Below are 26,320 nucleotides of genomic sequence, written 5' to 3'. Positions count from 1 at the left end.
CACCTGCTATAAAATACCATGAAGTTTCTCAGTGTTCATAAGAATAAGCCTCAAACACTGAGAACTGAAATACATTGCACTACTGTATCCAGGCACAAGATGGCAATGAAGGACTAGCTAATTAGGAGGCTCAAGTTCTTACAGGTAGTTCAGCTTCTGCTCTACTTTTCTTTTATACTGCCCCCATTCCTGCAGTCATGGTACTGAAGAGTCCTTTGCACTTCAGTTTGCTGGTGGCAGAGGATGGTGCAAGTCTTTTTTCTATTATTTCATTCTGGTTGAAATTTGAATGCTCACCAGGTATTTGGTATTTCAGCTGTTCTAAGAAGAGAAATTCAACTGCTTTAATTAAAACTTGCAGTTGAGGGGTGTGGGTGTGGGGAGGAATGCTTCCAGCCCGCAACTGATTGTGTGGATCACACAAAGTAGATTCTCAAAAAATAAATGTAAAAAACAAACAAACAAACAAAAAACAACAAACAAACCACATCTTGTCACATATATTCCATGACACAGAGGTTTGGAGGCTGGCAAAAATGTGCACTTCTGATTGCAGGTCACTATGACAAGTGTGTCTTTGCCCTTCGGGAAGAGAATAAAAGCGACATGAATGCTGTACTGAACTACATCTTCTCACATGCTCAGGTCACCAAGAAGAACCTGCTTGTTACAATGCTCATTGTAAGTTGTCTGATCTGGAAATTTGCTTCTCCTTGTAGCTGTGTGTTTGATGCTTTGAAAGGTACCGAATTGACAGCTCTTATTCTTATGGATGCCAACCTCCTAGCTACAGAAGCGACCGCAGCAATGTGGAATTTCTTCCTGCTTTCTTCTTAGTGAATGGCATCAGCCAGCCTGAACTGGTGTCCTTGTGTGGTTTCACATGTTCTTCCTCAATTTGGTCTCATATGCTTGCAGTTGCTGTCTTAGCTTCTTCCTGGCTGTAGGCTCAGAAAGTCTCCCTGCAGGTCTGCAGCAACGCTTTCTGACCAGCTGTGTGGTGGAACCAGGCTAGGACTCGATGTCTCAGCACAAAGCTGGGCACTCTGGATCAGGTCTCTGCCCCTGGGAATGGTGTGTAGCTGTCCAGGGGGCTTGCAAAGATTGGGGAATCTCTTGGATATGGATCCCACCCTAGAAACACATACAAATCCTTGCGCTGGGACCTGTCATCATCTTCCCATGTTCTTCTGTCTTGATACTGGCTGGTGAAAATCTCAGCTCTTATTAACCTCAGCTGCTCTCTAATGAGTAACATTCCCCCAGCAAATTGCATTCTCAGGAAAAATAAATAAAAACCCAGCAACTGAGTCCTGCCTTTTTCTTTTCCCTAAAAAGCCTCAGAAAATCTTCATTCCACATAAGGCTTTGAAGCAGAGTGAATACTCACGTTCCTCAAGGCAGGATGAATTTAGCTACAACGTGATTTTCAGCACAGGCTGGAGTTAGGTGTACAGCTTGTTAAGGGGCTAATTACAATAGTATCCTTCCCCCCCCTTCTGACTTTGTCCCTCCCTCCCCCTCTTTTTTCCTTTTCTATAGAAATATAATGTGGTCTGTTAACGGCCAAAAATATTTCCGAAGTAGCCATCCACAAAATAACTCTCAAAAGCAGAAAAAGGCTCATAATTGTCCCAGGCAGAGGCTGGGTTTCTTAAATTCTAATTTGTAGGATATAAGGGCCCTGGAATTCTTTCTTTCTGGCTCTCGTTTTTTCCTTTTTTTTTTTTCTTTTCTCTTTTTGGTGTGTGGTGTGATTGTAAGTAACGCTTGCCTTAAGAATCTCATTATTTGAACACGGAGCCATATTTCCTCTGAGAATTCTGGAGTAGCTTTGAGCCGGGGCTGTTCATTTCTCAAGTAATCATGCTGGCGTGATGGAGAGAGAAAATGGCAGCTGTTCGCAGCTCAGGCCTTCAATTTTCTTCAGAGTCCAGTCACTCAAGTGTGTAATTACACGGGGGTGCCGGGGAGGCGTTAAGGCCTTGTCAAAGAGCTGGTTTGAGGCTTTGCTCACTGCCTTTGCCAATCAGTGCAGGCAAAAGCCAGTGTAGCGCCAGCTACCTGCTTTATTTTGTTGTTGTCATCCTGATTATTTCTTGCTAAAATGGGACTGAAAGTTTTTGTCTAGATTTTCACCTCCATGCAAGCCGTGTCTTGGAGGTAAAGTCTCGCCGTGTCTTCACGTCGGGAGGTGAAACGTCTGGCTGAGGCAGCGAGGGGCGTGCTGGGAGCCAGGAAGAACAGAAAAAAACTAAAGACTCTGAGTTTTCCTTTGTCTTTTGTCTGTGCTCCTTCTTCCCACACTGTCAGCTGCTTCATCTCAAGTTAAGGCCACCCGCTTTGAGTCCCACTTCTGCTGGGACTCACAGCCTGCTGGAGAGGCCTTCCTGCAGAGGAACCGAGGAGGAGGCTGCCCAGGGAGGCAGGTTCTGCTCGTACATCCTCTGTGAGACCCTGGCAGGAGCTGTGGGGCAGGGGCTGCTTGGCTCAAGTGGGTACCAGGGTTTAGGAAGGGCAACGGACCTCAGGTCACCGTGATGTCTGTGGCAGAGCTAGGAGCCACAGGCTGCTGAATTACAGGTCACCCCATTAGCCAAAGGCCCATCATTCCTCTTCCTTCAGAGGCGCATTACTCTTCATGTCCGAGGGCCCCCCTGGCACATTTGGTAATCATGGTGAAGGCGGTGGCATTTTATGGGTTGCCAGGCTATTTATGTGGGATGGTTACGTTTGTCCTCCAAGGGCAAATGTCATGTCAAAACACCTTGATGCTTGTGTTGCTGTTATTGATGTATCCCTAGGAATCCATTATTAACAAAGGGCTCTGAGGATGGTTTTAGTAATAGCGTTATGCTGCCATCACTCACATTTTTAGCTAGCAGGCGTTTAAGGCAGGATGGGAACTACTCCATCTTTCATGTATTTGTTGAAATATAGTGTGATTTGAAGTTGTGTATTCATTTTATGTACTTAACTCACTGTTGTATGCGCATCCTCCCCTTAACTAGATAGAATTGCTTGTGTTAGATGGCGTGGCATATGTCCCGTGTCCTGCTTACTGCTGAAAGTAACAAGAATTAATAGAACAGCACCAGGCATTTGTACTCCAAACACACCAAAGGCGGTTGTGGAATTATTCCCTGTGAATTCACACACTGATGTAGAGCGGTTAGATTTACAGAACTTTCTTTGGAGGTAGTTGTTGTAGTTGTTTGCTGGTCCTGGGCTGGCTAGTGGGAGGTGACAGTCTAACAGGAGCTTAGTTTGTTGGGTTTTTAAAACGATTTAGCTTTGGTCACTCTCACTGAGAGCTTTGCACCATCACTCCTAGAGATGACATTGCACTTGTGTGGGGTCAGAGAGAAAGGGGTCAAGAACAGTGTGGGGGAAAAAGCTATTTAGCTTTGCAATTGTATGTGGTGTGAGCTGTTACTAGTTAATGGACGTGGGACTTCTATTATTTTGATTTTTGTTTTTCGCTTTGATAAACCTGCCAGGGAAAACCAACACATTTAAAATCTCTTGAAACTTCAGGCAGTTAAACTCTTTGTTGGGTCAGCTTTCATAGTGAAGGTTTGCTAATTTTTGTGTGTTACACAAAGCATTCTGCTGCAATTAGGTGCTTTTTCAATTTTACATTGTTGGGGGAACTTCTGGTAAAAGACTGGAACTGGGTAATGGGATAACGTTATACCTGAGTGTCTTTGACAAGTCAGCATTTCTGACGTGTGTGGGTGCAAAAGCACGTGCTGCTAATAAGAAAATAGGTAGCGGTGCCAAGCATTTCCTTCTGTGTAGCTTTTTAGCTTTTTTTTTATATGTGTAAAATTATTGGACATCTAATATTTTTACCCCTGATGGCACAGAAGTGCAGAATGATTTAGACAGGGACCTCTAAAGGTTACGTGGTCCAGCATCTGAGAGCATCTGTGTAGATATTTCACATTTAGACCCCTTTGTAAGAGGAAGAGAGGATGTTTTCCCTTTCTTTTCAACATTTTCAATTCTTTCTGTTTTTAGGACCAGCTATGTGGCCGTGACCCCACCTTGACAGATGAGCTGATTAATATTCTGACAGAGCTGACCCAGCTCAGCAAGACAACCAACGCCAAAGTGGCTCTACGAGCACGGCAGGTAAGGGAGCTTTTTCAGCCATCCAAGCCCGTTAGAGACAGACTGTGCCATCGCTGATCAGATCAATACAAGGGCTGCTCCCACTTGGGGCTTGCTCTCTTGGAAGGTCTGTATCTCATGATGTTTATTTGATAGCTATGCAAATGTGAAGAGTAGACTACTGTGAGCAGCCCAACAATGAAGGTAATTAACCAGTGATTAACCATTGTGACAGTCTGTGAAAGATTGCAGTGGATTCTGAATCACCGTGCGTTTTTATGTTAGGGTTACGTTCCCCTGTTCCTCCAAAATGTTGTCTGGCTTAAACAGGAATTACCTGAGAGTAGACTATGGTTTGTGTGATAAAGGAAGTCGAAATACATGCTCACTGTGCTTGCTTCTGGCTTCATAATCTGTGAACCTGACAAGCACAGGCTGCCTGGAACGCACAGGCAGCTGTACAGTAAACAGGACATGCTATCTGGGTTCATCAGCTACCCTACAACTGCAAATCAGTCTGTGCAGAGAACAGGGAGAGAAATTTACATGAGAATCAGATGTTCCTAAGGAATTATTGCAAAGAATACGCTGGTCTTTTTTTTTTTTTTTTTTAAATGTTTCTTCTAGCTTTTGACTTACTTTATTAAATCTCTTTTGAAGCTGAAAATAATTGGAAAAACTTCTGATACTGTCATTTCCAAGAGTCTCGTTCAGATAATAATTTGAATGCCAGACATCCGCCCTTATATTATTGCGGGCTTTCTCTTCAGTGGTTAGCGTGTAGCCAAGAAGGAGTGAGAGGGCATAATCGTTTCGCGATAGTGCTAACCCTGTAGTCTGATCACTCCTCTCGCTCTGCAGTCCCTATCTCCATTCTAAAAGTCTGCAGCAGGGAAGCTGACACTTTGGGGATCTCTCCTTTTATTTCAGAGCTTGACTGTTGAAAATGAATGTGGTGTTTGAAGCTGCTCAGTGACCTTATGTTTCCTTCAGGATTGTATTTGCGTCCTTGAACCATTCAGAGTTATTGAACCTCTCAGCAGCATGCTGGGGATAGTGCTGCAGTCCTTGTGTATGTCTTTATGTTGCTCTTGCACTTCATTTTCCCCTGCAAGCTGCTTCCCCTTCCTATCTCCGTATCCTTCATGTTGGGCATTTAATACTTGGCACCAGTGGCTCCTGCTCGCTCTGCTCGGAAGCTGTGAAAGGCGGTCTCCGTTGCTGGCCTCCCCACAGCTGCTGCCTGCCAGATCTGCTTTCCAATTAACAGCCGGTCAGGCAATCCCCAGGACTAGCAGCTCTGCAGTGCTAAATCACATGCACTGATGGAACTTGATTGAAGCTGTTCCTTTTCTCCATGGGGAATTGCCAATAATACAAACCGAGCAGATACACAAATGAGGCTGGGGAGGGGAGAGAGTTTGCAGCATCACCCAGGTGCCACAGAATTCACAGGAGAAGCCAGTCACCTCTTCTGGGATGGAGCGGGCTATTGCTGCCTTGGAGGTACAGCCTCCTGCCAATGGTGCAGCAGAGCTCCTTTTGCTGACACGCTTTGTGTTTGCTGTTTACCAGGTTCTCATTGCTTCCCACTTGCCGTCCTACGAGCTGCGTCACAACCAGGTGGAGTCCATCTTCCTGTCCGCTATTGACATGTATGGACACCAGTTCTGCATTGAGAACCTGCAGGTATCTGCCACACTCTTCCTGGTTCCCTGCTTCCTCCTCAGGGAGCTTACTGTTTCTGCAGTAAAATCCCACCTGTAGTCCCCAGGTCCTCTTGGTTTTACATTCTGTCAGTCTAGTTTCCAGCTTCCCCCTCGTTTTTGTTTCCATTGTGACACTAAATCCCATGAAGAGGATCAAACCCTGGCTACCAGAGCTCTCTGTGACCTGACATGCCACGCCACGGCATTCGTGGGTTATGAGGATGTCCCCTGAAGAGTTACCAAACTCTTTTCCTGTCCCACATTTACCCTGCTTACTGCTAGTGCTGGTTTCTACAAGTGGTTTTATTTAAGGTTGTTAGTCAGGAGTTCGGGAGAGCTGGGGTCACAAGTTGTGTTTTTCTCTGGGTAACCAAAGACTTAATTGTGATGTATATTGAATTGGTGAATGTTTTGCAGCCAGTGAATAGGCTGACTTAAAGTAGTGGGACCACGTGAAGTAGCTTCTGTTGTAATAAACAAGCAGAGAGCTTGGACAGCAGGCTTTATGCTGCACCTAGCCAGGATTTCATGTTAAAAGGTCCTAATCCTTGCTGAGCAACAGGAAAAGCAAGGCGATCAGAACTAGACAGACTTCATCTTGTATTTTTTTGTTTTTGCTTTTCCTTTTTGCTTTTTAGCCTGATCCTATTTGCAAGATGGGGAGCTGTCTTCTAACACTGCTTTATGTAATCTCTTCTAGAAACTCATTTTGTCAGAAACATCCATCTTCGATGTGCTACCCAACTTTTTCTACCACAGTAACCAGGTGGTAAGAATGGCAGCTTTAGAGGTGAGTTTTTTCCCACTGAAAAAATAAACATATTTTATTTTATTTTATTTTATTTTATTTTATTTTATTTTATTTTATTTTATTTTATTTTATTTTATTTTATTTTATTTTATTTTATTTTATTTTATTTTATTTTATTTTATGTATCGGTGTCACCTTGCAAGATTGGGAGCTGTAGGTTGTGTGGAATCTGGCATAGCTGGAGTTTGGCATTTAACAGCATTAACATTCATAATTGGCTGAAGTTTCAGATACAAATTATCTTCTCTGCTTGAAGAAGATTTACATGGTTGAAAGGATTGAAGGTGAAGCTGCTGTCAGAGAATATGGTCGGCCCACCCGGTGCCTTGTGGTGATGGTTGTATGCTGCCAGCCTGGCCTTTCTCAAATAACAATACTTGACTTATTCTGGCTGGATTAGATTTCTATCTAGATACTCATTTGGAGGTATCTGTATTGTTTGTAATATTTTCAAGAGCTCTCCTGCTGTGTCATTTGTCTTCTTACTCTGTGCCTCCGTAGCACGGTTAAGCTGACTGGGTTTCTCTTTAACCAGGTGTATGTTCGAAGGGCATACATTGCCTATGAATTAAACAGCGTCCAGCACCGCCAGCTGAAGGATAATACTTGTGTGGTGGAGTTCCAGTTCATGCTACCTACCTCCCATCCAAACAGGTCAGATCACATATTCAGGTGCCTTTGGGATCAGAGGTTTATAAGGAACTACGTGCTATCTTGGTGGAGAAAACTTGGAATAGAAGTGGTAGAGAAATGGTTAGTTCCCGGTGCTTCAAATAAGCACAAATTGATTAGGATAAAACCCTACATTACCCACTTCCTTCTCTTAAATTATTTAAAGCCACAGGAGCTGTGGGTAGTAGTTCCAGCAATTTGGATTCATTTAAATATAACACAGTTCTCATGTGTTCCAGTTTTCAGTTAAGCTTGTGTAGTAACTTTACTCTGTAACTTCAGTTCTAGCTGAATCCCGAGCTTTCTGAACGATGAGATTCCACACAGAGTAATCAGTAGTAGGAATTTTAATAAAGAACAGTCAAACAATCTCTGTCCTCTTTCTGCAGTGCTCCCCTGCCAGTTCTTTGTAACTGTTTGTGATTGGCTCTACTTTCAAACCTGGCTTTACTGGATAATGTGAATTTTTTTCATAGTGTAATAAGGACTGGCAGCCTTTGTTCGTTTGACACAAGAAACTGAGATATACATGCAAATGTGTATTATACAGAGATGTAAGAGCTGGCATACTTTGGTTTTCAATCAGTATTTTTCAGAATGCATTTCTCATGATTACTGAATCTCAAAGTTGCAACCAAAACCATCAGCTGTTCCCTGCCCCCTTATAGACGGGTTGCATCTCCTAGCGTGTGCAAAGAGCATTTAAAAACCCCTTGATTTTCAGAACTTTTTTAGCATCTGTCAGGTTAGTCGGTCCCGGTGGTTCTTCATTTCCAGTGGGACTCCAGGAGGATATTTTGTTCCAGACGATTTTTGTCCCAGGCAGGGGACTGCTGGAGCCCAGCAGCGCAGCGAGTGGCCGTGGCCGCCAGGTGCCACTGTTGGTCTGTGCTGGGTTGGCAGCATGGTTCCGTGCTATTTTCCTCCTTTGTTTCCAAGCATCTTTTTCCTTATTTTATTTTTGGTGGGGCTGGGCAATGGGGTCCAGTCTCGCTTCATTGAGAATCCATCAGTACATTTTATGAAATGGTTTTCAGAATCTGGTTTGCTAGAAATGAATGACTGTCCTCAACAAGCAGCACAAAACACTCATGATACAAATGGGACATGCATTTGGTCTCATCTGTTTTCTGCATCTCTAGAATATTTGTAAATAATTGCATACTATTTTTAGTGCCCCTTTATAATAATCTCTCTCTCTCCTTCCCATTCTTTCTCCGTTTCCTCTCTTTGCTAGTCTCAGTCACCTCTGTTGCTTGCGGGTTGTTTGGCCTGCCAGTGCTGACCACTGCTCTGTTACTGTGCACAAGCTTAATTGGACAAGGTCAGCTGGAAGATGAGAACTGTTACCTGCTTGGGGAACAGCTTCTTTGTCCTGAAATCTCCTCTCCCCTTTATGCTGAATTTGCTGTAGTAACGTCCTGAAGCTCAGTTCTGCTTCTCAACCATCGGCGGTGCTGATGGTTGAATGAAAATGCATTGCAGTCCTTGTGCAAAGGCAAGCAGACGTTGGGGACAAATTCGCTGCTTGCATAGGCAGGTTTGGTTCCTTGGAGTTGCACCTCGATCTGCTGGTGATGAATTTCACTCCTGTTGCTTAATGCAGCTGTTTGCAGTGTGTACCTCCTTGTGCAGCTATTGTGTGGCTGGGAGCTAAAGCACAACAGATAGCAGGATACCAAGGGAATCAAATTAGCACCGAGTGTGCAGATTTAAGCTCCCTGTGCAGGCAGTCCACATGTTAATCCCAGGACACAGAGCACTGAAACCTCAAAACTCTGACATTGTCTTGCTTGAGTCTTCTTTGTTGTTTTCGATGATGTTCTATCGAAAGTCCATCGTATGTTTTTCTGTATCTTCTGTAGCATGAACTCTTAGCCTGAAAAGCTAAAAACGCACTCTAAGGGCAAATCCCAAAGCCAAAATATCCCAGCTAACCATGTAAAATGTCCCTGGAGGTTCTGCAGGGCTGGATCCTGGTGAACCAGAAATGGGCACTGCAGAACCCAGAGAGAGCATCCTGTTTTGGAGCTGGCGTTGTGTGATGCAGCACGTTTCTCAGCACTTGATCAGATATTTTTGAGCCCGGTTCCCTTTTTTGTCTGATTTCTGTGAATGCTCGAGAGTCTGAATTTTACTGGAGCAAATATTCATGGAGAGATAATTGCAAACTGATAGGGTTTTTGTAATTGTGGGATATTTAAATTCGGTGTCATTGGTGTTTAACCCTGATGTGGCTTCACTTAATTGTAACGGAAACAGTCCCAGTCACTACTTCTGATCCGACTAGTCACACGAGGCACTCAGACTTTGTGGTTTTGACCACTGAATGATGGCCATCAACTACCCGCAGTAAAGCTTTACATGGAAGCAGAGAGGAAAGAAAAACTGCTAAATCTAAATAAAAAAATCATGGAAATGCAACCCGCTCCTGGTGGGATTTGTGGGCAGAAACCCATTTGGGAATTATTTGTTTAAATTAATAGAAAACACCCTGTTGTAAGAATCCCCACTGATCTTGATCGCAAGGGTAAGGCATAGGGAGAAGAACTTATAATTGAAACCACAGACAGCTTTATATACAAACCCATCAGCCCTTATTGCCCAGTGCAACCCGATGAGGAGCGCAGGGTAACCATCTGGTGCCTCTGGCAGTCAGTGGAGTTTCCCAGCCCTCTCCAAGCAGAGGCTGTCGCAGCAACCCGACCCAGAGGAGGTGACAGAGGGGTGTCTGCAGGATGCTGATCACCAGACGCTGCACTGAGAAGCTGCAGGTATCTGCCACGCTCTGCCAGCCCTGCTGCAAACAAATGCTGACGTGCGGAGCCCCTTGCAGTGGGATAACCTCGTTGGGATGGCCTCCTTCTGTTGCCTGGAGTCCTGGTGAGAAAAGATGGGAGAAAGAACCGAGCCCTGCTCTGAGATGTTCTTCTCCTCCCTCTTGTTCTGCCTGCCCTGCTGAGATGGGAAGCCGGGGGAATATTGACTGGTGTTTGGAGAGTTCAGCTCCCTTTGTGAGAATGGCAGGCCAGGTGATGGATGCTGAAAGGCCTTTTGGAGGTGTTGGGCACATGAAACAGCGCTCGCCTATTCTTAGCTTAAAATCTCCTGTTCAAAGAAACATTGTGTGTCTGCTCGAAGAAGAGGGAGAGGGAATTACAGAGCGTTTTCAACAGAAGTTTTTTTTTTTTTCTAATAATCCTACTCTCCTGCTTTCAAACAGCCTTTCTTATGGCTGAGGCTGTAAGGTTTAAATTGAACTGGGACATTGTCCACTGTGGGTAGTTTTTGGAGCCTGCTGCAGCATCGTGCTGCTGCACTGCTCCTCCTGAAGCATCCCCTTTTCTCCAGCTCGCTGCCTTCCCCCGGCCAGGCTGCGCAGCTGCTCTCTTGATCTTCCCTTCCCTAGCAGCAGCTGTGCTGGGGGACCAGGAGGGAAGAGCTCAGGAAGATTTGTTCCAGCAAAGCACGCCGCTCTGTCACACGCTGAGGCAATTGCTGACAAGGGTGACATAAAAATGCTGGATGTGTCTATTTTGGGGGATGGCAACGACAACAGAGGGCTCTGCCTCCCGCCTGTGTTCAGCCCCAAATGGAACTGAAGAGCAGCCCAGGCTCTTTTGTTCACTCCGATGCCTTACCCTTGCCTTCCCGATCCCTCTGTGCACTGAGCCCGTGCCATGCTTTGTCCCCTGCTGCCACATTTGGCCCTGGGATGTCCGGGGCACCTCAAACCAGGACATATCCCTGGGAGGTGGAGGTGAAGGGAAGTTTTAGCAGCGCAGGTTCTCTCTGGATACGCTCCAAGCCACCAAAGCGTTTAAAATTTGATAATCGGCTTACTTAGCTTTAAAGCAAGTTTTACTTTCACAACTTGATAGACAGATTGTCCAGTTACCCCGAATTTGGAGCTGGGAATGCAGACGGCTCAGCTAACAGGGGCATGTGGGCAAGTGCCTTAGGTTGGTCTGGGCTGAATTCCTTCTTGGGACTGCCTTCTGCTGTCCTTGATACGTCCGAGGGTGGAATTTAGGTCTAGTCAGTAGCTGCCTGGTATTTCCAAGGGTCTCAGTTTAAATGTCTCAACTATCTCGTGCTTGTTTTTGCCCGATCCCTCCTCTTCCTGTGCTTGTGGATGTTTGTTGACACTCTACCTGGACTTTGCTGTTGCTGATTTCAAGGCTTAAGAGTGGTGCATGACTTCTCCCTGGCTGTCTCTTGATGTTTTATCATCTATGGAGTACTTTGGTTGTTCCTTTTTGTCAGCCTCTGCCTTAGCCTTCAGCTTGAAACCATTTTGAAGGCTGAAAGCCAAATTTCGTTCTGCTGTTTCCAAACAGTGCTTTTTACAGAATAACCAGAAACCAGAACTTGATTGCGCTTAGAGCAGTGCTTGTAGGTGCCTTCCTCGTTAGGTTGCTATAACGATAGAAAATTGGGATTTCTGACCAAATGAAATAATTTCCCGTGGACTAAGAGAGATGCTACGAGAGCTTCCTGCAGCACTCGTGGGCTTCCCAGCACCGAAGCAGCCGCCCTGCTTCGGGCTCTGGCTGCAGGAGCCCGGAGACCCGAGCACACAACTGGAAGCCTGTCAGTAGGTAGCCCCAGGTCCCCTCCTTGTTGCGGGAGGCTGATATCAGAGGGAGGAGGGGAAAATGATTCCAGGCCACCTGTAAATCCCCGCAGCTCGTGCTGAGGGTTTGATGTTAATTAGACAGCAGGCAGCAGTAATGTGCTGCAGCTCCCTTGGCTTGTCTGCTTCGGAAAGGGCAAAATCTTCCAGCAGAGCAAAGAAGGGGCTGTGGAAGGGGCAGCAAACTGAATGGAACGATGATAATTTTATGCAAATTGGACTTCAGGAGCGGATTCAGCTTGGCTGAATCACAGAGGGAGCAGAAGAATAAGGAAAGAAAGAGGGAGAGGAAAAACCCAATCAAAATGAATGGTTCGAGGCACGTTTCGCAGCCTTCTGTTTAGATTCTTCTACAGAAATGAAGGAACATAAGAGGAACGCCACTGGTCACAGCCAGTGGAATTGCTCTTTCTCCTGTGGTACCGCTGGTAATAACTACAAGTGGGTTATTCAGCCGACCTCTGCTGGTTCTGCTTTGCTGCCTGATTTCAAAGCCCTGCCCTGCGCTGCGCTCGGCCACAGCTCGCTGCGCCCGCGGTGCTTTGCATGCGCTGCCACGTCCAGAGGGGAGCTCCCTTGGTTAAGGGGAAAAAAAGCGGGGGGTGGCCAGGGGAAACGGCTGTGGGTTCAAGCAGGAGGGGCGGGAAGGAGCCGAGGGGGCTTTTGTTTGTTTGCCTGGGCAGAGTGGCTGCAACCTGGAGCATGCGGTGCGGAGCGCGTTCCCAGTGAGCTCAGCTTCCCTGCTGCACGAGGGCCTTTGTAAAGAAAGAAGGGAGCAGGATTGGGGCTGGGGTGCTGGAAAGGCTTCTGGTCCTGCCATCAGCTGTGTGTGCTGGGGGTGGGAGCGCTGCTGGGGCTTCACCGTGGGCTGTGCTTGCATCAGCCCCTTGCCTCCTAGCACATCTCGGTGGCCGGAGACACCCAGCTCCGGGGGCCGAGGAGGCTGCGTGACCCAGCCAGGGCACTGCTCTGCATCCTGCCCACACCTCTGCCCCTGCCTCGCCTCTTTTCATCACTGCAATTCTCACCAGAACCTCTTCACCTCTATCCTGAGTGGCTCGAGAGCAGTTTCTCGAGCAAGGCTGCAGGGCATTCATTTTGAGACAAAAATGCTGTTTTTTTTTTTCTTTTTTTTTTTTTTTTAGCTTTTCTGAAAGCATTCCAGGGACTGCTGCACCAGGTGTAGGAGCTGCCAGTCCTCTCCAGACTATTTTTTCCAGCTGGAGTAGATCACATGCAGCTTTCCCACCCTTTACCAGGATAATAAATAAATAAATCTCCTCCCCTGAGGCCCTGTCCCTTTCAGTCTTAACAATAGGCTCTTCAGCACAGTGTCTCTCCCCCCAGCTCCAAATGAAACTAAATAATTTTGTTATTTACCATCAAATAGGTAAGTTTTCAGCCCAGTTTGTGCTTTCTCCTATGTGGCTTAAGGAAATCACGGGAACTTGTTCCCCCGTGAGCAATGCACCAAACACACAACCCCACAGTGAACACGACTCTCCCGTGACAAAACCAGGTTGTGATACAGGCAGTGTATTTAGGACTGTGACCGTGGAAATACACTGGTCACTGCACACTAGGACCTCATGCCCAGTAACTTGAGGGTTCTGCCTTTTTTAGGGGTGTTCAGAAGGTGGGAGGTTTGTTCTCCCACAGGTTTCTGCAGGGCAGGACCAATGTCCAGTTCCACGCTCCCTGAAGCTTTGCTTTCAATCCCTTCGTGTTTGCTAAGCTCTGCACAAGCCTCCCGTGTGCATGTGTGTTTTTTTTTCAGTTTAATTTTTACTAATTTGAATGCCAGATCGCAGCAATTCCTGCATCTTGCATGGAGTGATGTGCTACCTCGTGCTGCTGTGAGTGTAGCCAGCATGGCCAGCCTGCGCCGTCCTCGTGCTGTTGTGCCCCTCACCTCCTTCCCTGTGTGCATCGCTCAGCCCCCGTCTTCGTGCAATCATCTGAAGGGGTTTGGACTGACCTTAAAAAAAGGAACGTGAAATTTTTCCTAAAGTTAGCCTCAGGTTCTGCTTGTTCTTTCTGGTGCTCAAGGCCTCGGACGCTGAGAATGCCAAGCGCCACGTGGTGTGTCTGTGTGCGTTTGCTTTGGTACCGCGTTGTTGTGGGGGCCAGCGTGGGGGCTGCTGCTTGATGTGGTGGTTTGGCAAGAGGATTTGGCTTCGTTTTCTGGACCTGGTGTTCCCACGGACGGCTGTCACCTCTTGCATCTGCGCTGCTCTTCTGCCAGGGGGGCCACGCTCCCCGCCTGGTCCTGCTTGGGGAGCTCGCGTGGTGTACGCACAGGGCTGGAAGGTGGTGCAACCAAAGAGATGCTGTAGAGGTGCAGGTGCCTTGCAAACCCAGTTCCTGGTATGTATTATCTGCATGTCACCTGCATGGCCTGTGCTTCTCCCCGTGGCAGGCGAGGTCAGGTGGTGGGTGCCTTCTCAGGGTCAGTGACAGGGAGTCCTGCCGAATACCTGCTGGTTGATGACAAATTTGGGTTCAGTAAACTGTAAACTTGTTGCTGGGCTGTGTATCAGCTCGATGATAGTTCTTGATGATGGCTTTCACTAACCAATCTGTAACTAACTGTGGTTGTTTGATTACAGAGGGAACATCCCCACGCTAAACAGGTATGGTACTCATCATCTTTTAAAATTTGAAAAGAAAGACTAGAACAAATAGCCTAATACTTACTGTTTTAACATGTTTTGTTTTAGTACCCTTCTCTTCACTTGGGAAGCTCTCAAACATAACTCCGTTTTCCTTCCCTTTTCCTCTCCCTTTGTTTAAAACATGTTTTCAGCTTTCCTTTACCCTTTAAAAGCAGCTTTGCATGCAGCAATCTTTCCAATTAAATTTGCCAGGTGACTTGGTTCACCTGCAGTACGATACACAGCTCTTTTTTGGGTCTCTCCTGTTTGGAAGTGGATTCCCAGCTGCTGACCCTCTGGTAGGGTGTCCCAGTGAAAGAGGGGTTTGCTTCTAGCTGGTAGCATACCTGTTGCTGCTCTGGTTTCTTGCAACTAGCTTAGAATTTGTCGAGGCTGTCTCACCTCTCTCATGCCATAGATGAATCTACATCTCAAACAGCTGACAGCATGTTTTGTTGTGTTTTGGATGCTAATTTTTCCTCCCATGTCTCAGTTGGAAAGTATTTCTTGTTTTAAATAATACATGAAAAATGTCTGCTGTCTTTCTGTTTAGTTACTGTTCTGTGATATTTTTTGTATTAGTTGTAAGAAATGTACACCAAGGCATGTCCTGAAAAATGTTTCTCTTTCAAAACATGAATACCTATTATTTATTACAGCTTACAAGCCTATTTAGGGTAAAATAGTAAAAATGGGCTTGAAAGTCTCATGGGTCTTAATCAGAGATAAATTACGAAAACACGGAGTGACTTTAACCACCGAGAGCCATTAATCACACCGGTGATACTTTAGACTGCTAACAGTATACTGAGGGCCATGTCACAATGCTTTGCTCTATATGAAAGGAAAAAAGACTTAATAAAGGCAGGAAAAGCAGTGTCAGCAGTCCAAACAGAAGTTTGGTGCTGGGTCTGGGCTGACCGCAGTGCCACAACCAGCACGAGCTCAGCACAGCAGATGAGCACCTTGTGTCTTCAGGAGCTGTAAATCAAGCAGGTGCTGTGCCGAATCAGTGCCCTGATGCCTTCCCGTTACCTTCTGCCTACTGTGGCACCAGCTGGGGAGGCTGAAGGCTGACTTTGGTGACATCTTCCTGCGCCCTGGGGAGAAGGCAGCAAGGGCAGGAGCAGCTCTGTGCCGCACGGTGCTGCCGTGAGCCAGCTCGGCTCTCCTCTCACAGCAAGCCTGGAAGTCTCACCGTGCTGCAGGGAGCTTTTGAAGTAGGCCCCTCCGTGAATTCAGATGAGTCTGGAGAGCCCAGTTCAGAAATTAGAAATAATTATTGCCCCTTACTACAGAGAAGGCAAAACTCAGCTCCAGTAGGTAGAGGAAGGGTGCCCGGTTAGCTGCAGCTCGCCTTGTGCAGGCTGCGTGAGGAGCTGCCTCTGCTCGTCTAGACCATGTTATTGTGGGTCTGTAAGGAAAACAAATAAAAATACCCAGAACAGCACAAACTATTTCACAGCAGGTGTTTACTGCCAGAGCCACTGAAGTGTAGGAGAGGTCGGCGATTCTTCAATCCGCCCAGGACCTTGCCCTCTCCCAGCTGACCGTGGCAGGGAGCTGTGCTCCTGCTGTAAAGAGAAGGAAGCCACTCTCACTTCGTGCCCTCCTCTGCCTTTGTGTAGGTTGTCCCAGTCCTCACTTAGCTAAGGAACAGGTCCTGTGTGAGCAGGGTGGTAGCTGTGGTGCATCGCAGTGCTTGGGTAGCAGCCCTACAGGCACGAGTACCAGAATAGGAAGAGACTTACCTGGAGGGCACTGGGTTTGGAGCTCTGCCTTGCTCCATAAAATAGATGTGTTCTGTGGCCAACTGCTGGTATTTAAAAGCTGTTACCTTTTAGCCATCAAACCTAAGCAAAATAAAAGGGTTGCAGTATTTTCAAAGTCTATGTTAAACCAGATGGAAGAGCACGTTACTTTGGAAACTGGAAAACACCCTTATAGGACCTTATTTAGGGTAGGAGTACTAGGGTGAGACTCTAGAAAATCCTGCTTCAAGTATAGGATTTTAGAGAGGATTTTTAAAATTTTTTAAAATAGGATTTTAGTGCGCCACACTGCATCTGAGGAGCATAAATTGTAGCATGGCTAGAAAAATTGTGGAAGCAATAAGCAAATATGGCTTAGTGCACTTCGACCTAATTTGTAAAGATGCACTAAAGCTTTGAAGTGTCAAAAATCTTTCTTGCTTAGTTCAGTATTCCACACGTAAAGCAAAATCTGCACATACAGGAGGAAAAATGCATTCAGCTTTGCAGTCGTAATTCACTTGTCATCAATAAACTCCCTTTAGAAGCACTTGTTCCAAAGGTTTGTAACATTATTTCCCACCTTTTCCTGTTCCTGTACGTCTGGGAGGACGTCCAGGTAAGAGCATCCATGGCACCAGACACACGCCAGCACTGCAGGGCCGCAGGAGAAGGCAGCCCAGCAGGTCTGGCGTGCTGGGAATCTGACAAACCGTGCCACAGCTACACGGGATAAGCAGCCACAATTAAGTGGCCAAAGCAAACGAACGTGCTCAGATGTTTTTCCTCTGCCACTGACTGTCACCTTCTTGCATTGCCGTTTAGAATGTCCTTCTCTTCCAACCTCAACCACTACGGGATGGTCCACGTCGCCAGCGTGAGTGACGTGCTGCTGGACAACTCCTTCACCCCGCCGTGCCAGCGGATGGGTGGAATGGTCTCCTTCCGCACCTTCGAAGATTTTGTCAGGTACGTGGGGAAGGGGGACGGCTCTTTGTGTCACCAGCTTCCTAGGTGGGCCCAAAGGGAACCAAGCAAAACCTTTGCCACTGTCTAGAGTCGGGTTTGGAGTGGTCCCAAGCTCGTTTGTTAAGCTTTTGGAGTGTCGGGTGGTTGTCTGTTTGGATGCCCTCGTCTGTCCCCATGAGATAACTCAAAGTTTCAGGCTGCTGGGAGAGCACTTTGCAGCCGGAGGGATCAGCATCTTGAATTTCTGCTGACTGGAGATCATTTGCAAGCATGCTGATTTCCAGGGCTTTTGGTCATGCATATATATGTGGGAGGATGGTTCCTTTATGCTTTCAACTTCTTAGGGGTAGGCAAAAAAACAAAACCAACCGAACAGCAGAGCTCCTAGCAGTCAGGAGTGCCTGCAACCACACGATCTGTGGCGATGTGACGAGTGTTTGAAGATCTAGGCTCTGCTTTTGTTTGAGGGGTGGAGGAGGTACTGCCTCCTCATCTTTTGAGTTTCAGTCCTGCAAAGAGAAGGAGTACTTTTCCCTCCCTCCCCCCTTACCGGTGTGATTTGTGGATTTTAGTGCCGTATGCTTGCAGTGAGCCAGCAGCAGTGTGTTTGTGACTAATACTTCTCTGGTGTATTTCAGAATCTTTGATGAAGTGATGAGTTGTTTCTGCGACTCTCCTCCCCAGAGCCCAACCTTCCCTGAAGCTGGCCATGCTTCCTTGTATGATGAAGACAAGGTACTGTAATTTTTTTCTCTTGAGGTTGATCTCAGTTTGGAAATGGACGGCGTGCAGAATGCTGCAATGACTGCAGGCTAGATACTTTTCACTTGTTGGAGTGCTGGAAGCAGGAGTTAAGAGCTTTATGTATTTATGTATGTGATTTGTTTGCTTGTTCACAGCAGGTGAATAAAAGTAGGTGGCCATTTCCTGACTCTGTTCTAAAGCTACATCCACATTTCTTATTCTCCATGTAAATTCAGAGTGTTGCTTTTAACCTCAGCAGAATTCCTGGCTCTGTGGCAGTGTTACTGAGGGTTTAGGCCACGAGTAGGTCTCCAGGCCTTCTCTGTGCCTTGCTGTACTGAACTACGTGTGCTGCAGCCTTTACTTTAAGTCTGACTTGCTGTGTTTTCTGTCTTACACTCTTCCTAGTCACTTTACATTCGGATTCTTCCTACTCCTCTGCCTCTTAGAACTGTTTTTAGGAGGAAAAAGAGAGTGAACCCCCTACAATTTCTGCACTGATGCGGAGAGCAGGTGCAGAGGAAGCAGATGGTTTTAAATCCTTGGTGACAGAAGAAGTGCTGTCCTTAGTGACACAGGTAGCTGCTCCACTGCTCCGTCCTGCCTCCCAGCAGCTGCAAGCTCTGCTGGAATGCCGTCTGTGTTCAGAACAGGGCTCAGTTTAAAACTTACCCATTGCTCTTGATGTGTATAAATACTGTAGCCTTATTTGAGAATATTACCATCAGCTGCAATGTCTGTCTCTACCTCCCCCTCACCTCACCAAGGAAAATTTCCTGTTCGTATTCAGTTTTTCAGAGTTAACTGCAAGATCTTGAATACTGAATTTGTCATTTCTTGAAGCTTGAATGTAATTGATGCTTCCACATTATTTCATTTTATAGTAGATAGGAAAACACACAATGTTTTGCTCTTACACTTTGAATTTGCCTAATTTCATTACCTTTCGAGATGCCGAAGTCCTCTTACGCCCTGCCTGTACTGCATCTCATAAAGAGAGGCCCTGACCCTGCATTCTTTTTGCATCCAAATGAAGCACACTTGAGTTTGCCAAGTCAGATGTGACCATCAGAATTGGATCCTCTGAAGCTGCTGTTCGTGGACGTTAACACTTACTGCTGTGAAATTATGAATCCGTGAGGCTGCTTGGTCAAGGATGTTCCCTCGTATTTTTCCTGACTTTAGAGCAAGCTCTGCTGAAGTCGTTCCTTTCCTATGGGACCCATGTTTTAGAGTTGTGTTTGAGGAGCCTCTTTTGACAATGCCTACTTGTTATGCTGTTAACAATTTATTTATGGAGGGTATTTTCTTTAAATCGCAGGCCGCCCGTGAGGAGCCCATTCACATTCTTAATGTTGCTATTAAAACTGACAGCGATGTTGATGATGATGGGCTGGCAGCCATGTTCAGGGAGTTCACACAGAGCAAGGTAAGTCACCTCAATTCTCTCTCTCCTGAACACCTAACTGCACAGGACAGCTCGCTCTGCTTTGGGAAAAGTCAGCATTCTCCTCAGATACTTTTTTCCGAAGTAAATAAATAAATACAGCAGTTACTTTCTTAATTTATCCCATCTAAAATCTTACCACTTATTTGACTGGATGTACTTATTTGACCCATCTGAAGCCTCCAGGGTAGGCCATGAAAAAAAACACACAACAAGCTTTGTTTCTCCTTGCTGTTCTTAATGGTCCGTTCTAATCCGTCAGCTCAGGACTTTTTCCCTTTTAATTTGTGATAGGCTAAGAGACCTTAAAGGATTTAAATGCATCTGGTGGTGTTTCTGTCACAAGGTGGAGTTGATTTGTGTGTTTTGTTGCTCCTTCATAAAAGCATGGGGTTCCCTTCCGAGTACCAGGAGTTAGTCCTGTGGTCACTTGTGAGGAAGCCTGTGCTGGGGACAGCCTCTGTGTCCACTCTGCCCTCTAGTGCCTGCCTTCACTTGCTTTTCCTCACTGGTACAAAGAACTCAGAGCTTGTTGGTATGAAGAGCACACCAGGCAGTGGGACCTGCTGCACCCACGGCACCTGAAACGGCTCTGGGAGCACTGAGAGGCTTTTTTCTAACTTCACTTCCCATTGTGGGATGGGGTAATACATCTGCAGGAAGGAGGGGTTCCAAAATGGGACTTGTTTCTACTCGGCTTCAGCAGCTTCCTGTCTCTTTAAGCAAAGAAAATAATCAAATATAAAAATTAAAACTAGTTCTGCTTTTCATCTGCTTGATCATGCTCCAGGCGTTTTATGGGAGGGGATAAAAGGAAAGGAATAAAAAAAAAAATCCAAAACACATTAAACTATCAAATAGGTTGATCCAAATTGTCCAAATAATCTTCTAGTCCCAGCATGTTGTGTGTGTTTTTTTTAATAGAAATTAGGATCATATACTTGTAAATGACTTGTGGAGGAGATTGAGGCAGTCAGTGTAAATGGAGTTTCTCCAGGTGCTGATGGCTAATCGCTCTGTAATAGCTGTGGACTTGCTGTGAGACCCACATTATTACGATGTAATCAGAATCCTGTTGCTATGCTGTTATTGTCTGCCACTTGTGGAATTTTAAAAGCAATAACAATTTTTGCTTTTTAAATCATGGCATTATTAAAGTTATTTTCTTCCTCTTGCCATGAATATCGGCACTGATGCTCATTTTCAAAGGGCTTAACCTTAGTAAAACATTTCAGTCTGTGCCGAAAGGGGTTGTTTTGTTCCTGGTCTGGCTGAGCTCTTGCTTCTTTTTTGTTCTTCTTCTTTTCTATTTCTTTTGGTTTTCAATTGGAAAAAGGAGGAGAAAGAAAAAAGTTTTACAAAGAGGGGCAAAACTACCATTTTTAACATTTAGAAAAGAGCAGCGATGTGGCAAATACTGATGGCACCGTTCATTTGAAATGTGGCCGTATGGAATTTGTTCAAGAAGTAACCAGAATGGGCATTCGCTGGTAGATCTGTAAACTACATAAAACTTACAGTTCATCACCTTTGTAATGCTGACACATCCGTCCTTTGGTCAGGGTTGTTGGTGTGCTGTTTGTGCCAAAGTCAAGTATGTGGTACGTGCTTTCTTGGGTCAGTTCCTATCATTTCCCATGGCCTTACCTTGTGCTCTCTTCAGAAAGTAATCTTTGCAGAAAAAAATCAACAACTTTGGCAAATGAATGAGAGGATGTCTTGCAAGACTTGCAACTAACTCTTCTGCATAACTTGTTAGCAAGGATCAGCTGGAAGACTTTGTCCTTGTAATTTGGTTACTTAGCTCTTCAGCTTTGATATATTTACTTGTGTGTGCTGCCACGCAATCATCAGGTGAGGAATTGTAGCTATGAGTAGACCAAAATGGACTCAAAACTCAACAGCAGAGATGCAGAAGGATCTGTAGAGCTTCTGTAGTTTACAGAAAACTTTCATGTGTTTTTGCTATGTTCCTTTCTGTTGATCTCAGTCTCCCTTCCTTCTTTGCCCTTTTGCAGAAGTCGGTCCTGATTGAACACGGGATTCGGAGACTGACTTTCCTTGTAGCACAAAAGGTATTGTCGTATCCCTCATGCTGCTCAGCACTCTTTGGTTACTGGCTCATAATGGCACCAACGTTTGTTGTATTTTTCATAAATTAAATACTTTGTTAACTATACTTAGTTCTGACTTCACTGGTTTTGTTCTCTAAAATTTGAAATTGTTTTGATGAATTTGCTTAAGAAAATTAATTTACAATTGTAAACAATCTTGGCACCTCTTGTATTCTTGAATTAATTCATTTTTGATTTTCATTCTAATTGCTAGCTTTCTTCTGCTTTTTTTTTCTTTTTTTTTTTTTTTTTCTTCCTGTGTTTGTGTGTTTCGCTTGTAAGGACTTCAGGAAACAGGTCAACTGTGAGGTGGATCAGAGATTTCATGTAAGTAAAAAAAGGGTCTAGAACATGGTGGTATTCTTGATCTGAGGCCAAGAGACACGTAAGTGACTCTGGGCTTCTCGTTTGTTTCTTAGTCAGGCATTTGATGGCAACACTGGTGTCAGAGTTAAGTGAAGTGTTTAAATGCAGGAGTGGGCCTCTTGCATTCAGTGGGCCACTCACATGCTGGAGTGTCTCTAATTATCTGACTAACCCCATGACTGACACATTGGTAAAGATCTTCATTGTTTCAATATTGTTCTGTATTCGAAAATGTAATTAGAAAAATTTGTATTTCGTACCTAGCGTGGTGATTTCCTTAGTCTTCTTACTGATTTTAAAATCGCTCAGAGGAGTGATTGAAGTGACTTGCTAAATTTTGCATAATGACTTGGTGCAGGGGAATACATCTGGTGCTTTTGCTGCTATGAATTACTTCTTTCCCCTGGGTTTGGCATCGATGGGGGTTAGTTTGGCCCTGTTTTCAAGGTGGCAGTGTAAAGCATAAACAGGGTTTTCATCCCCTCTGTACCTGTTTTACAACTCTGGAGGTTGTAAGGAGTCTTGAAAGTGCAAGAAATTCGTCCTGTACTTAACAAACCTGGTTTAGCCAGCTTGTCACTGTGTGGGAGTCCCTGTCCACGGTGCAGATGCAGATGGGTATTGATGAGCAGCTTGGGTAGGAAACTGGCCTCCTTGGAGAAGTGGTGGGACCCTAAGCCAGAAATGCCAACCTGAGATGGGAAAAAAGGCAGTTTCAGAGAACTGAATTGAAACGTGGGTAATACAAACCAAAAGCCTGTGAAGAAGCTCTGTAGCACGTATCAGCCATCAGACTTTACCCGACTCAGATCTCTTTGCCCTGAGCTGCTGCGTGGCGCCAGGCGCTGTCAGGATGCTCCTGGCTCCTCAGGCAGAGGACACGCCGTGGTGTGTCGGCTGTTTGCAAAGTTCCTGGAGTACCTCTGGGGTCCTTAGTGAGTGTCAGTCTTTATTACTATCTCCTATTCTATTCCACTTATTACTGGACCAACTATTAACTTAGCTAGGGCCTGGGCTAGGGTTTGTTTTTGTTTTAATTACAGTCTATATAATTAGTTCCCAGCATGTTGAGGTAATAGAGAGTTGCTCCAGCAAGCTTCCAATTTCCTCATCTCATTAGGTTTTTAACGTGATTATTAGTATAATAATCAACTATGATGATTTCTGTTGTAGCTTTTCACATTCTGCGATTTGCAGGGTGTCTTGATTGGCTAATTTAGGCAAATTATTTTGATTGTCTTGATGATGGTTGGTTGATTAGAACACAGCAGGGGTATAATTCTTCTGCCTAGGAAATGGAGCACTCTTTTGGATTTTGGTACCAGAGCACCGAGAATTTTTGTGTGTGTGTGCACATCTAATTATTATATTTGCCCACAACACCAGTCAAAAGCCTTGAAAGCAATTACATTAGGGATACAATGAGCATGGACGACGTTAGGAGAAATTGGCAGCATGCAGGGGGCGTACAGGTAGGAGGGATTTAGAAGAGAGAGGAGGAACATGAAGTGTCCTCTGCGTGCTGGTTCGGTCAGAGTACAGCCGATCCTCGCGGCCTCACCTCTGTGCCTGTTGCCTGAACTTTCAGGCAGGTTTTCCTGAACTGCTGGACAGTCTGAAAGGCACGCTGCAGTCAAACACAGGTTGTTTTGTTCAGCTGAGAGCTATCAGGTGACTTTCTGGGGACTGCTTTTTATTGGAGGTAAAGATGATTTACTAGGTGGTCACTTCCAGCCTTAAAAGCTGTGTTGCTCAGTGGAGCCTTATATTCTGTCATTATTCACTGGTTGCACTGAGTCCAGCCGGGGTTGCTGTCCTTCATTGGCAGTGAAAATGTGACATCAGGTCAGATGCCTTCCTCTTCAGGTCAGATACCTTCTCAATAAGTTCTGGCCAGTTGTGTGCGCTCTCTCCTATCACCTTTAGCACAGATGGCTGGTATTCTTGTGTCGGTACAAAGCATTCGTAAAAGTTCCTCCACCCAGTGAAAGTAATTCCACAGAACTGAAGGGCTTTGCTTGGATGGAACTGGAGGGGATAGGTAGAAGGATGCTGTGTAGTCTTGTTATCTTCTAAGACATGCAGTGCACCACAGAAGGATGTAAACCCTTTGCAATTTGGTAGGATTTTATCTGTGCAATAGAACAGCAGAGAAACCTAATCATATTTGTGGGGTTTTTGTAGATTGCTGTTTAATACACGAGTATAAAGTTATTTTATTACAATTCATTATTTTCCTTGGGAAGATAATATTTCTAGCAGTAAAGATATAAAGAGAACTATTGAGTACAGATCATTGTTTTGTGTACATCAGCTTACATTATAGGGTGTTAATACCGTTGTGCATCTCCCAAACATTTCCACAATAACTGTAATAATCACAGAACTAAAAGTTTCCCACTACTGTGTCTGGACAGCTCCATCTTACTGTCTGTTGGCAATTGACGAGAATAATCAAAAGCCAGTCAGGTAGCATCTATTGTATTGGCAGCAAAGACGGGTCTAAACTACCTCTGCTGCCTTGTTGAGGGTAACCTGATTTTCCACCACTCGGTGATGTTGAAAAAGTAGCTTGGAACAACTTCTGTTATCTCCTCTGCTGTGGTGCTACTGCAGATCTGATCAAATGGCTTGCTTTGGGGGGACTAACATCATTATTTTTATTTTCAAACAGAGAGAATTTCCAAAGTTCTTCACGTTCCGTGCCCGGGATAAGGTAGGTTGGACATCCTAAAACTTTTTCTCTAAGCATTCGCTCTGTCCTTCCCTCCCGTGGCTGTTCAGTGCCAGTCTAAGAGGGGGCTACGTCAGCCCAGCCTCAGTGCGTGGTGTGGTATCATCTCCTTCCCACACACAGCAAGAGGTGTCGGTAACAATGAGGAGTCTCTGGTAATGTAGGATAAAAATTCACACATTTGGAAGCCTGACTTGAAGCTTCCGTTTTGTGGATTTTATTGGCAGCGTAACAAGGGAGGTTAAGAAGCTGGTTCAATACCAAAATTACTGCCTTCTGTGAGAAAGGAGTTCTTGGGAGAATGAGCTGGAGAATTTGCTGTCTTGCCGTTTGTGTTCTACTCCCAGCATTTCAACAATTTCTTTTGAATTTTTAGCCTTTTGGTTAAATATGAAATTTTATTATTGTTATTGTCTAGGTTTCCCCATCCTCAGCATTCCACCTTGTTAACCCACCCTCCTCTTTTACATCCTTTCTTTCCTGTATGTGCTGGGGGCCTCCAGTTTGAAGAAGATAGGATCTACCGGCATCTGGAGCCAGCTCTGGCTTTCCAGCTGGAGCTGAACAGGATGCGAAACTTCGACCTCACTGCCATCCCCTGTGCCAACCATAAGATGCACCTCTACCTGGGAGCAGCGAAAGTGGAAGTAGGAACAGAGGTGACAGACTACCGGTTCTTCGTGAGGGCTATCATAAGGCATTCCGACCTGGTTACCAAGGTGAGTTTTGTCACCCCACGCAATTTTTCTTTCCAAGACAGCCTATGAAACTCTGTAAATTGGTGCAGAAATCTGCCTGAAAACACGTTGTGTGCACAGAGCACTGCAGATGGGTGCCCTCTCTTTGCTCATGCTGGCTCTACAGGAGCATGTCTTCAGAGACCTGCTATTCCTGTGCCTCAGGGAGATATTTATTTGGCCCAAGTGGGCAGTCAGCAATCCTTGCGTTTTGAGGCAGTAGTTGTTTCCTTGTGTTCCTCCTGCCCTACTGCAGTAAGAATTTGCCCTGCCCTGGTTCGTATTGATGCTGACCTGAGCAGGTCGGCTGGGTCTGTGCATCCAGGGGGTGGGAGAGAGACTGGCTCTGCACCTGCCATTGCTCTGATTGAGGGTTGCACATCCTGCTGAAACTGATGTCGCCTATTTTCTCAGTCAGGTCCTTCTGCAGTTTTTTAAATGTTGTTTACTTGGGCTGTGATTTTTGAGTAGAAAGTAAATTATTTGTTGACAATGTCTGGCAGGAAGCCTCCTTTGAGTATCTGCAAAATGAGGGAGAGCGATTGCTTTTGGAAGCCATGGATGAGCTGGAGGTGGCATTTAATAACACCAACGTGCGCACTGACTGCAATCACATCTTCTTAAATTTTGTGCCAACTGTCATCATGGACCCATCAAAGGTATGGCCTCTTCTCCAGCCCTGAAGTGTTTGTTCTTCTTGGGCTTAACTCACCAGAATGAAATGGCTGTTTGTTGTCTTCTTACGCTAGCCTCTGGGTAGAGCTAGTAGTTTGTGTTACTACTGGAAAGAAACAGAGTAATGCCACGGGTTAACCTTGAGTCTGTTGGGATAGTTTTGCAAGCCTTTTAGGTAAAAAGAG

The 26,320-nt window shown here is 45.4% G+C and overlaps 1 protein-coding gene across 10 annotated transcripts in view; it reads left to right on the top strand.

Moving 5' to 3' along the window:
• ACACA (acetyl-CoA carboxylase alpha) overlaps positions 1-26,320 on the top strand; it is a 125,055-nt gene that overhangs the window by 42,787 nt on the left and 55,948 nt on the right. For 7 of the 10 annotated variants that reach the window (XM_084493481.1, XM_084493482.1, XM_084493483.1 and 4 more), the window contains 14 exons: positions 557-681; positions 4,024-4,137; positions 5,692-5,805; positions 6,526-6,615; positions 7,172-7,290; positions 14,554-14,577; positions 17,175-17,318; positions 17,957-18,053; positions 19,384-19,491; positions 21,528-21,584; positions 21,906-21,950; positions 24,664-24,705; positions 25,227-25,442; positions 25,964-26,119. In XM_084493481.1, coding sequence (XP_084349607.1) covers positions 557-681; positions 4,024-4,137; positions 5,692-5,805; positions 6,526-6,615; positions 7,172-7,290; positions 14,554-14,577; positions 17,175-17,318; positions 17,957-18,053; positions 19,384-19,491; positions 21,528-21,584; positions 21,906-21,950; positions 24,664-24,705; positions 25,227-25,442; positions 25,964-26,119 — 1,451 coding nt within the window. The remainder of the gene's footprint in view (positions 1-556; positions 682-4,023; positions 4,138-5,691; positions 5,806-6,525; positions 6,616-7,171; positions 7,291-14,553; positions 14,578-17,174; positions 17,319-17,956; positions 18,054-19,383; positions 19,492-21,527; positions 21,585-21,905; positions 21,951-24,663; positions 24,706-25,226; positions 25,443-25,963; positions 26,120-26,320) is intronic. The other 3 variants (XM_084493478.1, XM_084493479.1, XM_084493480.1) reach the window with 3 other exon arrangements.

The sequence above is a fragment of the Aythya ferina genome (assembly GCF_964211825.1).
Source record: "Aythya ferina genome assembly, chromosome: 19".
Taxonomy (NCBI): domain Eukaryota; kingdom Metazoa; phylum Chordata; class Aves; order Anseriformes; family Anatidae; genus Aythya; species Aythya ferina.
The sequence above is the reverse complement of the archived record's forward strand: the minus strand, read 5'-3'. Positions and strand labels throughout refer to the sequence as shown.